This window comes from Panthera leo, chromosome C2, assembly GCF_018350215.1.
Source record: "Panthera leo isolate Ple1 chromosome C2, P.leo_Ple1_pat1.1, whole genome shotgun sequence".
Classification (NCBI taxonomy): Eukaryota; Metazoa; Chordata; class Mammalia; order Carnivora; family Felidae; genus Panthera; species Panthera leo.
Genome location: NC_056687.1, coordinates 5,720,473 through 5,734,442, shown reverse-complemented (window position 1 = coordinate 5,734,442; position 13,970 = coordinate 5,720,473). Strand labels below are relative to the sequence as shown.

Sequence of the window (13,970 nt, the reverse complement as noted above, 5' to 3'; positions counted from 1 at the left end):
CTGTCACTGCTCCTGGGACCTTCGGCACCACTAGTCTCTCTGAAAGTTCACACTGAATGAGTGGCATTGATTTCTCCCTCTGTCCCTAACCACCTCGCTTACTGATGCCAGTCGTGAACCAGCACAGACCCTCTGACGGCCCCATACCCCCCAGCAGGTGCATGGCATACTCAGAGCCTGCCATCACCCCCAAGGGGGCTTCCAGCCATGGTTGGCCCAGCCTTGCGAAAACGGCTCTAGTGAACCTGTGTCACTTATCTGAAGCCAGGAGACGCTCCCTCCTATCGGGAAAGCAAAACTTCCCGAACTTTCTCAGGATACTCAGACGCACACACAGTTTGAATGCACTTCAGCTTTGGAAGAAGGATGGCAAAATCGATATGGAAAAAGAGCAAGAATGCATTGATTCAGAAAATCTATAATGATGTGCCTTCCATGAATCTATTCTCGGGCGATGCTTCCAGCCATTTGGCATACCCCACACTAGGGAAGGAAACGTCTAGAGTTTAGATCAGTGGTTCTCAGCAAAGAGTGATTCTACCCCTCAGGAAGCAGGAGGCCATGTCTGAAGACTATTTGGATGTCACAGTTGGGAGGTGGCTGCACATAGGCTCAGGATGCTGCTTAAAACCCTACAAAGCACAGGACAACCCCTCCCCTTCATCCCCCGCCAGAAAAAGTGACCCTGCTTCCAGGGCTCATTGTGCTGTTGAGAAACCATAGTTTAAAGGGGCCAAAGTTCACAATTCCAAGTGGACCCTCATTTTGCTTTAATTTTATCTGAAAACCATTTAACTCAATCAGAATAAGGGATTTCACTGCTCAGCTTCTACTGGTCCACAAGGAGTTATGACCTCGGTTCTTGGGAGAGAGTGAGGGACGGTTCTCATGCAACAGTGGCCACGGGGTCTGCCTCTGAGGTGGCCCGATGCAGTGGGAGATTAGGATGGGGTAAGAGCATGAGCTAGCAACTTCTGGGTTTCACGCAAAATTCTTGCCTTTGCCTCGAAACGGTGCTGTGACCCTTTTGGTGTTTGCATCTTATCTGTAGTCAAGAGAAGGGGGCACGGTGAGTTCTAAGGGCATCTTTAAGCCTTCCTTATGCTCTTCACTATCTCACCTGTGGACACTAGGTAAGCACATCTGTATCAGGAATCCGGGGGTAAGTATGAAACAAACAAATGCATTTTGGGGAGGCTACGATTCCAATTCGCACTGCAATAGCCCTCTTCCCCCTCCATGCACCTAAGAGAGCACGCGGATGCTCTCGCAACAAATTCTCTGGGAATGAAAGTGAACCAGAGTCCCGGGGGGCTTGGCTGTCCTCTGGGGCCAAATACAAAGGAACTTTCATCAATTTCTAACAAGGCTTCATCTCTATGCTTGGATGGGGCTGGGTATTGATGCAAAGGTAAGAAGCAAAGAATGCTTCCAGCACTTTCACCAAGAACCACACAGATCAGGCTTGTAATGATGCTACAACATCAAAGAGCTACTTACAAAGGGTGAGCTTGGAGTCTGCCCACTGTGGAGCCAAACGAGATCTAACACTTTTTGAGTTTAATATTAATGCTGAAGCAAGGTAATGAAAACTTGTAAATGAACCTCTCTTGGTAAATGAATCTTCGCTCCCAAAAGGCAAGCAGGAAAACCCCTAAATAAATAATGCGAGGCCGATAGCGGAGGCCCGTGTGTGCTGATTCTCTTACCATTCTTGGCTTGTACTTAGGAGGCTTCATGCATTTTTAAGAGCTCATCAATCCTGCGATCTTCCTACTCACTGGTGAACTTTAAAAACTACACTGAGGTATGAAGCGGGGCTTTGAGTTTGTTGCTGCTTACGATTCCTCTGAAATCAAGTAGTTCTGAATAAAAAACAGGACCTTGCCCCAGCATTTGGGCAAGGTCAGGACCACTGAGCAGGGTGTTTGGAGCACCCGGTGAGGAGGGGGCCATGAGATTCAGGGGAGCTCCAGCTCCCACAAAAGATCCACAAGGACCCACACGCTGGGGACTACTGAGAGGGTGGCCCGGTTGGAGTCTCACACCTGCTCCCCCAGGGGGCTGGCACACCCGTGTGCCCTGAATCATCCCACAGGAGGACTGAGTTAATCCAGACGTGAGAGGATTCTAGGCAGAGGAAACAGACATTTGTGGAGTTGAGGAGCCCCGAAAGCAGGGGTCTTGATGGGTGAGGAAGACGGGACTGGCTTCTCAAAGCCCCATGAGTCTTTATCCTGAGAGCAATGGGCAACCACACAAGGGATTTCAACATGAGAGGATTGACTGTATCACTTGAATTTGTTGCTTCCAAGTTTGGGATATAAGATACGTTAGAAATTGGGGCCAGCTGTGTCCACACAGGACTTTGCTGTCTTCTTACATTTTTGTATATTCCCAGCACCTTAGAGTTGCTCCTGGCTTATCATGGCATCTCACTTGTGTGTGTGTGTGTGTGTGTGTGTGTGTGTGTGGGGGGGGGGGGTCCCTGTCTTCCATAGGCTGGATTTGGACCTTGTTTCTTGGATCTCCTCATTTATCTGCCTTGTGTCTTCAGGTTTCTTTGTCTGCTGTTTATTATACTACATGCTATTCTGATAAAATAAGGAGACTGTGGGAAGTGTTGGTTTAATATGTTAACACTTTTATGTCTTAGGATAATACCCGGTGCGGTATCTTTTTATAGAGAAGATATCCAATAAATATGGGTTGCATAAATGAGTGTAAAACATTTGTGTCTTTCTGGAGATGCCAGACTTGCACTGTGGCAAAACTTTTTGCCTGTCATCCATGGCACTGGAATCTAGAACCTTCGTTCTGGCCGCTCAGCAGGACACAGGTGGGCCTCCTGCCTCTCCCTCACACGTTGTCAGGCACGGGTCTCCTCCTTACCTTGTACTACCTGTGGGCTGGCTCCTAAGCAACCCAAGCTGAATCCCAATAAGCCAGCCAAGAAAAACTGAGCTAAAGGTCTCGGAGTCCGAGAACAGGCAGTCAGAACAAAAGAATGCACACTTAGGAACTGGAGGACAGATAACGACGGCAGCACCTACGATAAACACGCAAGAGCCCTTGGAAGGATGGGAAAGCCTGGGCACCTGGAACTAGTGGCAGGAAAGGGAGGAGGCCAGTGCAAAAGGTGAGCCCCTCAGAACAAGTCCACCATCACTTCCTGTGTTCTGGAGACGTCACACTAAAATAACAAGTCAGTCCTTAAGAAGACAAAATCACAAATGCACATCAGAGACATCAGTTTCCCAGCAGGGAGCCAGGAAGAGCTCGTTAGAATATTTAGGTCTATCCAGGGCAAGGGTGTACAGCAATATTCAGAGGTGTTGCTAATGGCCCCAGGGTCCTTCTAACTATAAATACTATGGGAGCATTCGAGAGTTTGTCAGCTCAGAGCAAAGTCTTGTTCCACGAGGTGAATGTGAAGCTCATTCCAGTCTCCTTCCTTTGCACTTCCCTCTGCCTGGACCGCTGTCCCTTTATGGTGTCTGTCAGGCTTTCTTTGCCCCAGCCACCATTTAGATCTCAGCTCACGTCTCACTGCTCCCAGAAGCCTTCCTTGACCATTCTCCCCAACTCCTGACCCCTGCCAGGCTTTGTCCCTTTCCCCAGTTACTTCCCTTCCCAGAACTCCCCACCATCTGAAGCTGTATTATTTGCTTACTTGAATAGTGTCTGTCTCCACCTCCAGGAATGCAAGTTGCCTTAAGACGGGGTGTTTGTGGGTTTCGTCTATCATCGTATCTCCAGCTCTGGAAGTGGGGCCAGTTACTGAGTGAGCACTCAAAAAATACATGCTGACGGGAAAAAGGAGGCTGAGAGGCCGGGAGAGAAGGGTCAGGGACATCTCTAGAAGGATGGAGGCCAGAACCACGCACGGGTACAGGGTGTGTGAGCGTGTGGGAATATCAGAGATACTTGCACTTGAAAGGAGACCCTTTCCATAGCTCTTAGAATAACATTCGTGATCGAAACTTGAAAATCTAATTTTAACGAGTGCAAAAAAGAGAACGATGCAAGTCTGAGGCACGGGGCCCCAGCCGCTCAACCCAGAGGGATTAGGGGAGGTGGGAGGCAGAACTGCTTGAGAGGAACTGTGTGGCACCCTGGGTCAGGAGGAGGGAGTCTGCACCAGGTGACCTGCCCCGAGCAGAGCCATGTCTTCAGAGGGCGAGGGAGACGGAGGTAGAATGAGGCTGAAGAGGGGGATTTGGGGCAGTGAAGCTCTCTCTGGAGTGTAATTCTGATTCAAGAGCCAGCACGAGAACCACGTGGGCTTCGGAGGGGAGACAGCACGATCGCAGTAGCTGAGAGCAGGAAGAGAAACCTTCTTTGGAGGTCGCCAAGGGAGCAGAGGATGGCTTGCCCTTCAGGTAAGCACCTCTCGCCCATGCTCTTCTCTTTGGATAAATGCACACATCCAGGAGGGCATAGATGGATCCGAACACTGAAGCCCCCAGACTGCTTCATGTAACTGGTTGTTCAGAGAACCAACAAGTCAACAGCAGGCAGTGGCCACTTCTGGCTGGAAAACCTCAAGTGCATTCATCACGGGAGGGGCTGATGGGTATATATTTAAGGCTGGGGTCCCAGAGTGTGAGAGCAGAGATCTAAATGGACCAACCCTTCTCCAGATGCTCCCGAGGCCAGGATGCATTGGGTTGCCTATGCGAACCTTTAAATGGATTTTAGTAGCTTCGTGCAATGGCATTTCTTGATGGCATGAGGATAAATCTCATGAATAAAGGAGGAGCAGTAATTCAAGAACATTAGAAACTGGCTCAGGATGCTACCCGAACCCAAGAACAGCTACTGTAATCAAAGTATTGGAAGTTGCCTTCACCAAGAGGGAAAGAAGCTGTTAAACTTTCCAGCTGTTTCTCAGAAGAAGATAGAGTTTGGCTTGTCTTTTGTTTTTAAAGACGGAAATAACCATCCCTTATTGCAGAAAATAAAACAATAGCACAACTGGCATTTTACATAAAATATAAACATCCTAAAAATTCAGTAAATGCAGAGTTCAAGTACTATTGAACATCGAAAGCTAGAGTCTGATGTTTGCCATGTGTGAGAGCCTTCACATTGCATGGGGGGCTCCCCTTCTGTGGAAGAGACTTCCTTTCCACTTGTCAAGAGCAAGAACAGAAAATAAATCACTTTATTTAAAGTTAGGCTGGAAGAGGGGTGGACTGAAATGTTCTTTTTACTAACAAGTTCTAGTAATTGTAATATCTTAGCCAATTGGTGAGTTTTGTCATCATAACAGCTATGTGATTATCACAGAGATCTGCATTCATTCCATATCTTTAAGCACCTACCATAGGTGTCACATACAGGGGTGGGAGCATATATTCAGTGCCATTAAGTCATTCATGATATTTCTGACTATGCGGCCAGATTATCTGCTATACGCTGGGAGAGAAGTTTGGAGGCAATTAAGACAGTCTCCTGTCTTCCTGGAGCCAGGGTCTGGCCAAGTTGATTTAACTTGACCCTGACTTGATTTGCATTTAAAAGCTTTGGGTCCCGAGAAGACACGAAGGTGAGGGGAAAGATGGGCAGAGGCTGGGGAGGCTTTGCTGACACTGACTGATACCATCTAGAACCACGGGAACACAGGTAGGAATGAGGTTTGAAAGCAGTCAAGGAACTGATGATTTTGAGGCAGCCTCCAGTCAGCAGAGTGATAAATTGTAACCTTGGGGTTGGTGCCTGGTGTTGAATGTAGTCTCCTTATAAAGACACAACTGAAAGGCTTTCCTAAAAGCCTCAGAAATATTCAATAATAATACAGTCATCTAGGGTGGACAAAGCAAAGTTTGTGGACGTGAGGACTTGTGCTGACTTGAAACATTACTCCTACCTAAAGTTATAAACTCATTTTAGTCTAAAGAGCATTTTAAGACTCTACTACCTGACCTCGTTGTGATCTTTCGATTGTTCTGATGGATCCAAGCAACAATGTCATAACAGAAGTGCAAACTTTTTTGAACTTCTGTTCAAACAAGACATCAAAAAGAAACCCAAGCCTTTAATTAATTCAAAGCTTGCACATATAGGAGCATCATGTCACCCAGGAGCTCTTGTACGCAAGGGAATATGGTTGCCGATGGAAGCGTCGCGTAGTGACTGGGTGATATGCAAATAAGGCGGATGCTTTTGAGGCCCTCAGTGGCCACGGAAGGGAGACCAACAAAAGAGGGAGGGAGGAGAGGAGCCAGCCGCACATCTGGAGACCACGCTGGAGTCACCACGAGAATCCCTCAACAAAGCAACAAGAGAAACAACTGCTAACTAACCACTTTACCCAAATTATGCCACACTCGTTTTACACAAACCCCATACGGTAGGCACCCACGTCAATGCCCATTTTATAGAGACAGCAACTGAAGGCTACCAAGGTTAAACATGTCCAGAGGCACATTTTCTCCTCTCCTATCTTCCTCACTCTCAGGCTTTACAGCCATAAAGAGCTTATGTTTTTATCGCATTTGCCTTGCAAATAAATGCCAACAACGAAAAATGCTGGAAATAAAAACACCCACAAATCACAGCTCATCTTCTCCCTGAGGAGGTCGACAGAATGAAAATAAATGAAGCCATCATTCTTTATTGTAAGCTGGCATGAATCTTGACTCAGTTTGGAAGATTAGTTGCTGGCTAGACAATTCTTATTTTTATATATTTTTATGCATTTATAAGGCTCATTTCAGCTGGGCTATATGCCATAAAACCCAAGGGAATTGCAGTAATTTAAAAGTGAAGATAAATTTTTGAAATAGGACTAGTAGAGAGGTTCAGAAAATGGGAAAAGGAGAAATAAAACTGGATTCAACAAGAATGGAGAGGCCATCCACAAAGGAAAGTCTACAGGCAGCTATTTCAGGGTGAAGAAGAAAAAGGGATTCTTCAGATGACGAGTACAACTGGCTGCCATGGCCGGATTCCATCTAAAGATGTGTCTATTTGCCCCATATAATGGTTTGCAAGTATCTGGCCCAACACTTGAAAACTGTGGGTCTCCGTATAAAACCAAGCTTTCTGGCTTCTCTTGAGAAAGTCACTCATACTAACCCCCCATTTCCACTGGGGATTAGTTGGTGGGAACACGCTGGAGTCTCTTCCCTCTAGATAGCCTGTGAACTCTTAAATTTTCCGCCTGCACCATTCCCCTTTTCCCTTGCTCTCCATTCTCTTCACTTATGTACATGATCTGCCGGGCCCTGTAGGCCTTAGGGCTCAGAGCTGCCATCCACACACCCAGACCCCTCTCATGTGCTCAAGACAAAGACTGAACGAGTGGGTGACCAAACCCTAGCCAGTTACTGTCACTTTGGGTAACTCAATGAAACCAAGGCCCAAGCACCGGCCCCCTGGTAAGACCTCTCTCCTTCTGAAAGCCTTAAGTACAGCAGCTTTACAACACAAGCCCCCTGCGTTTGAGCCTCCTCTCTTCACATAGTGGGATCTCCTTCTCTCCCATTGGGGCTCCTTGGGCTTTCTGACTGCTTGAACAACAGAACGTGGCGGAAATGATGTGTCATTTTCCAGGCCCCGCCTTAAGAGACCAGCTACGTCCACTGTTTGCCTGTTGGGACACTTGCTTTAGAGCCGAGCTGCCATGATACGAAGAAGCCCAAGCCACCTGGTGGAGAATCCTACACATGGCCATTTGGGAAGGGCTCCTCCAGACCTAAGTGAGCCTGCCCAGCTGACACCACTGGAACAGAGATGGGCTGCCCCACCAAGCCCTGACTACATTTCAGATTTATACACAAAATGAGCGATGGTCACTGTTGCAAACCAATAAGCTCTGGGGTGGTTCATTACACGGCAACCTACAAACGGAGCATCGAGTCCAAACACCAGGATGGGCTTTCCTAGCAGACGAGAGCGAATCAGGAAGACAAGTCTCCTAAACAGTGGTCCGTGCATTTCTTTTCTCACCTGGCCGATGTGCCTTTGGAACCGCCATGTTCATCACTCGACCTCCATCCTGAGGTTTGGGGGGGGATGCAGTGAACCTGCAGATCCCCGATTCTGAAGGGGTGCTGGAGGTCAGACTGTCCGTGTACTCGTTTGTCCCTGCCGTCAACTGTTCAGATGATGTGTCTGATATGAAGCACTCTGTGATGGTGAACTTGGCGTGCCTCAGTTGCTCTTCCATCTTGGCGTGCTCGTAGGCCCTGGCCAGTTCTTCATAAGTGGAGGAGGCACTTTCTGTGGAGACCATGCTGCTTCGCGCTCGATCTATAGCGTAAAAAGAGAGAACGAGACGGATAAATTATTGCTTTACGGTCGCACCGACTGGATGGCCTTCTCTGGCTTGTGGCTGTTTCTCCCAGATCATGGTACACGCCGGCAGGGTCCTGGGTCATTAGAATTGCCTCGGTCACCGTGGGGCCTGTGTTTTATGTCTCAGTAAAGTGGGCTCAGAAGCTTTGTTTCAGCTCAGTCGCGTTAGTCAGATGCTCCCAGCCTGGGACACGCGCGTCAATCAGCAATGCTTAAAAAATTCTGCGTTTAGTTAAGATGATTGGGAGTGTCGTGTAAATGAATGGCCGTGTCCACCCCCTGCTCTGACTTGCGGATCACTCTGTTCTGCAGGGACTTTAATTGACACGAATGATTTGAGCTCTGCAGCTCAGCTTGCGAGGAAGACACGGCAGTGGTTAGAAACGAAGCCGTGATTCTGCACGAAACTGGCCAGTGGGAAGAATGGCCCCTGATCCCTTGGACTCATCCTTTGTGACTGCCACCCTTTGTGGGGCCCAGGAAACCCCCAGGACAAAAGGAGGTGCATCTTGGCCAGAGGAATCTGTATTTTACACACGAAAAAGTTTTGAATCACCTCTGTGCAACTCTGAGACTCTTCTAAGAGAAATAACAGCCATAAAAATAAATGCACAGGGTAACACTCCACCTTTGGAACATTATTTTTGAAGTATATCAGCCAGAACAAAAGAAAATGAGTATTCAAATTTCCTACAGCTATTAGGTTTAGATATAATTTCTTTTCTAGAGTTAAGGTTGGGGGCTGGGGCAACCGAGCGCTATTCTTAGGTCCTGTCTTCTCTCAGAAGTGAAATCTTGGTGGTTGATGGCACAGACTGGATGACTTACCTTATAATCAACCCCTGTTGAATTGTCAAAAGGATCAGCCCATGTTCCCTATAGAGGGTGCCATGACCTTGCCATGACACCTCCAGTGCCACGTCTTAAACCGAGAGATGGTAGCGGGTCACGTGCCCTCAGAGTATATTCAGAACCTACTGCAACAGTTTGGGTGAGCATTTTAAAGTATCTGTGTTTCTCTCAGTGGGGTAGGAACTCAAAGGAGAGGACAGCATGAGTCTGAGATTCAGGACATCTGAGATGCCTGTTGGTTTTGCCCTGCAGAAATCACCAGGCCCTGGATATCATCAATGCTGCATGGTTGTATTAATACTGGTTAAAAAACAGCCTAACAATTTGAAAGTGGCCTTGAAAGAGCATAAGGAGGAGCCTTTGAAGGCTATCTGAGGGCCGTGCCCGTCCCCAGGGTTGAGGAGGAGGCGTGCAGACCCCTACCTGTGTCTTGTGAGGGGCTGACACTGTAACTGTCACTCTCCTTGTCCATTGATCCCGCAGCCCTGGGCGTCGGCAGCCTCCAGTCTGTGGTGAGGGTGTGTGCTGAAATGGTGGGGTGGGGTCTGTTGAGGGTCCACTGGCTGGCATACCGGTTTCTTGCTGTGGGTCCTGCCTTGGCATTCCTCCTGGTGGTAGGATCTGTGAAGAGGCCAAGAACAATGTATGTCTTAGTCTCTAGGAGTATGATCAGTTGTGATCAAAGTGTTGAGGGTGGTTCTTCCCCTGCCCCCCCACCCCCACCAGCCTTAAGACGCCCCTGTAAGACTCATGCATCCTGGAAGCCTTTCCTTCTGTTTTTGTCTAGAGGATTCATTTCCTTTCTCTTGTGGTCTGAGACATTTATGTGATACTTAAGCACTCTAAAAAGTCCTGTGGGGTAAAGAATGTTAGATTTGGACTCAGGAATTATGGATTCAAACCTTTTTCTTGGCCCTTAATGTTTTCGTGGCTCAACGCACATCACTTAAACTTCCAGAGAATAGCCACCATCTTCCACGCGTGGCCAAATATGCTCTAACGTGGTCTGTTTTTTAATGGTTCTCCTACCTTAAGGTGTTGTTATGGGTTGACTCATGTCCCCTCAAAAGGTATGTCCGCATCCTAACCCCTAGTACCTCAGAATGTGACCTTACTTGGAAATAGGGTCACTGTAGATGTCATTAGTCAAGATAAAGTCAGACTGTACCAGGGTAGTCCTTTAATCTAACAGGACTAGTGTCCTTATAAGAACAGGAGAGGAGAATGCCACGGAACAATGGAAGTAGAGATTGAGGTGCTGGGGCTACAAGCCAAGGAATGCCAAAGACTGTCAGCAGCAACTACCAGAAACTAGGAAGAGGCAAGGAAGGATCTTTCTTGACAGGTTTCAGAAGGAGCATGTTGACATCTTGAATTTGGACTTCTGGCTCCCAGAAGACAACGGATTTCTGTTCTTTGCAGCCACCCAGTTTGTGGTATGTTGTTACAGCAGCTCCAGGCATCTCCTGTGTTATTGTGGTTTTATATTTACTCATTGCCTTGATCAGGGCTGTTTTACTCATCAACTAAATTTCAAGTTCCTAGACCGAGATGGTGATACCCTCTTGTCCTAATACTCACTTAGTCTTTTGCATATGGTAACATATGTCTTCAATGGAATTGAACTTTGTCAAAGATGTGGGTCATTCAATGTGGAGAACACACGGTTAATGGGTATCTGGATTTCATATGTCTGCCTTCCTTAAAACCAGAGATTTACATATACAGAGGCTGGCACCAGATTGGTTTCATTTTCTCTAAATCTGGAACCAAAGACAGCAGGTCAATGAGTGGACAGAGTTCTTAGTTCAGCTCTTTGGGGGGGACACTGGAGTGGACAAGCAACACTGTCTTTTCTAGAACCCTGTGGAATAGGGAATAGAGAGGCTCAGTTACCTTTTCTTGGGCTCTGGCCTATAGGCAACATAAGGTCCTAGATGGGCCTTTTACACCACTGAATTCTCTGCTTCTAAAAAAGGAATTTTATGCAGTTATATTTCAAAATGTCCTGGAGACTTTTAAACACAACAGTCTATATTTACTGCTCAACCCTAATGAGGCAGTGTCAGAAGATCAACGCCGAGGGGGCCATTCCTTGGCATTGTTACAGTGACTTACTTATGTGTTTTCATGGGCCTGGAAGTTGCTCCAGGGTAGGGGTAAGGATGTTCATCCTTCGGTCCATTCACAGAGCCCATGATGATCTCCAGTACACATAGGCCCCTGGATGGATACACTCAGCCCAGGGTCACTTTATGGATGAGACAATGGAAGCTCAGAGAGGAAAAGTGACACAGCTATTAAGTGGTAAAAATGGAGCCCAAGACTCCATGTTTTGGTTCAGAGATTGCCCGTCACTTGACCACACATGTCCTCATGCTGGACATCTAAGTGTCCAATACAGTGTCCGCCATGACACTGGCTTGTGTGTAATGCCATGTTGGATCATGGGAGGCAGACAATTGAATGTAGTGAAATAACTTTCTTTTTAAATGGAAGATTTTCTTCTTTTTGGAAAATTATAGTTATTGGGCTTTGAACCTAATCCATCATTCTACAATGCTGGAGACAAGCATTAAGATGGCAGCCAAATCGATATATTTTAAGATTTCCTGGGTCATCAAAATGCTTCGTCTTGGTGCATATTCTTTGGGGCATTGATTTTAAGACACATTTCATCACTTACTTGCAAAATTCCACAGAAGACTTTATTGGAAGATATTTTTTTTTTTTGCCTTGATTAGAATGTAAATGTGTTATGCTCGAGCACCAAGCTCTCTGGACAGCAAGGTATGAATGATAATTGGATTTTCTCCACTGAAATGCTAGGAGAGAGGTCCTCAAAGAGACAGAAAAACATTCTCACGGGTAGGAGGCTAAATATCTTCCAGGTACTATGGACTTCATAGGGAGAGCTTCGATAAATGGGGCTTGTTATTTAAATGCTAATGAATCTTTTCCAGAAAAGTACCCAGTCCCTTACATAAGATTTGAGGATTCACATTTTTATTCCTCTTTCAGTTTCTTGCAAAGACAGCCGTGGATCAGATTTACTCCTGGCATGGATGCTTGGGCAGGGGCGGGGATGTCAGTTTGATCTTCTCACTTCAAGGACGTACTCTCCTCACTCCCATCCCTCTCCCCCTGCCGTGTTTCCTCCCACCAAGCCTGCCCACCCATAGTGGGGCAGGACCTTACCCCTTTCTCACTGAGATCTCCCTATGTGGAAAATTCCATGGTCAAGTTATGCATATCAGTCTCTATTCAAAGCTAGAACTCTTTTTAAGTTAATTTTGTTCATTATCCTTTTTTTTCCTTCTAGATGAGGACAGTTTTACCAATGGCCTGATAATGTTGGGAATATAGGTCATGGTATTACTTTCCTTGAACCACAGCTTGCAGTTCTGTCCTGCTCTAAGCAAGCCTCCTAGAGGCAAAATGATCTCAGTTGGTAGAATATTGAGGTAGTTGACACATTTTTTAAAAATAATCAGGTTTTGGGAGCTGTTTTGTACCTCAATTGAACTCTTCTGTATGATAACTCCTATGATAGCAGCTAAAATAAAAATCTGACTTGGATTCCACTTGGTAACCTTCTTTGTAGGTCTTACCAGCTAAGCTACTAAGGAAATACACATTGAGATTTACTGTCCTTGCATGGAAAGCATTTTATTTGGCTCCCCAACATTCTAATATAAATAAAACTTAGTGATGAGCCATCATGCTTGCTAAACAGCCAACAAATTAGAAGGTAAGTGATACAAATAACTCTTGGCTTTTGAACACTGGGTCTAAACCTAAATTAAGCTTTTCTGCCCATTGAATCAAATTATTTTAATCATCCTGAATTCAGGATAAGAGAGGATTTGGGGGATAATAGGGTTATAAAACATGTCATGTGTACTGTGATCTAGGTATTAATCTGTTTTTATTCCCTGCTATTCCCAGTCCTATCTTGTAGGTGCCGTGGGCTCAGCTTCACATGGTGATGATGCTGTGGAGGCCTGAACATTCCCATTGCATAACGAACAAGTATTTATCAAGGGCTCATTACACATGGCACACTCCTCACCCCATCAGGTATTTTCCTGCAGGACGATGTCTAGTACCATTCCGGGTGATGGATGGAGTGTGCATGTGCTTTCAAAGTCTAAACAAAAAAAGATTCCATCCATGTTGTAAACTCTTCTTATGTAGATATGGAAGTCTACTCAGTCCGTAGATATCCCCTGGGAATCATGGTCTCCACTCAACAGCAACACGGAGCAGTTGAGGAGGAGCTTTGGAGTTAAGTTGTCTGCCTTTGACTCAGTTTTACTACTCGCTGGCTGTGAGCTCATCAGACGTGCCCACTTCCCTCATCTCTGACAGTGGGGTTATCATCTCACCCACCCGCAGGGCTGTTGTGAGACATGGTGGTGATGGGGCCTTGTAGATCTTGGGGCCTGGCCCACGATTCCTGAGTGCCAAACACTTGGTAAGGATTGGAACACATTCTGTTTGTTGGGAAGAGGGTGGAGGGACATTTGGTAGGTTGATCAGGAAGGCTTGAAACTCAATTTAGAGAAGGTTTGGCAGAAAAAAAAATACCCATTGAACATCATAAAGCCAGATGCTGGAGAGTTCCCCATGCTTCAGAAAAGAGCTGAAAAGTAGAGCTGGTGAGGACAGGAGCTCCCACTCATTCCTGGTCTAGCCCTTTCATGCACCAAGGGCGCTTGTACATGCTCTCGGCCCAGATGGGTGGATGGTGAACCAAGGGATGACTTCCAGGTTCAAATGACCCAAAAACCTGGACCAAGTCGAACACATAT

At 46.5% G+C, this 13,970-nt stretch overlaps 1 protein-coding gene across 1 annotated transcript in view; it reads right to left on the bottom strand.

The window, feature by feature from the left end:
• The window catches only part of DSCAM (DS cell adhesion molecule), a 754,840-nt gene that overhangs the window by 6,126 nt on the left and 734,744 nt on the right, over positions 1 to 13,970 (bottom strand). The window contains exons 32-33 of the mRNA XM_042902977.1: positions 9,580 to 9,777; positions 7,957 to 8,259 (exon numbers count right to left, since the gene is read on the bottom strand). Coding sequence (XP_042758911.1) covers positions 7,957 to 8,259; positions 9,580 to 9,777 — 501 coding nt within the window. The remainder of the gene's footprint in view (positions 1 to 7,956; positions 8,260 to 9,579; positions 9,778 to 13,970) is intronic.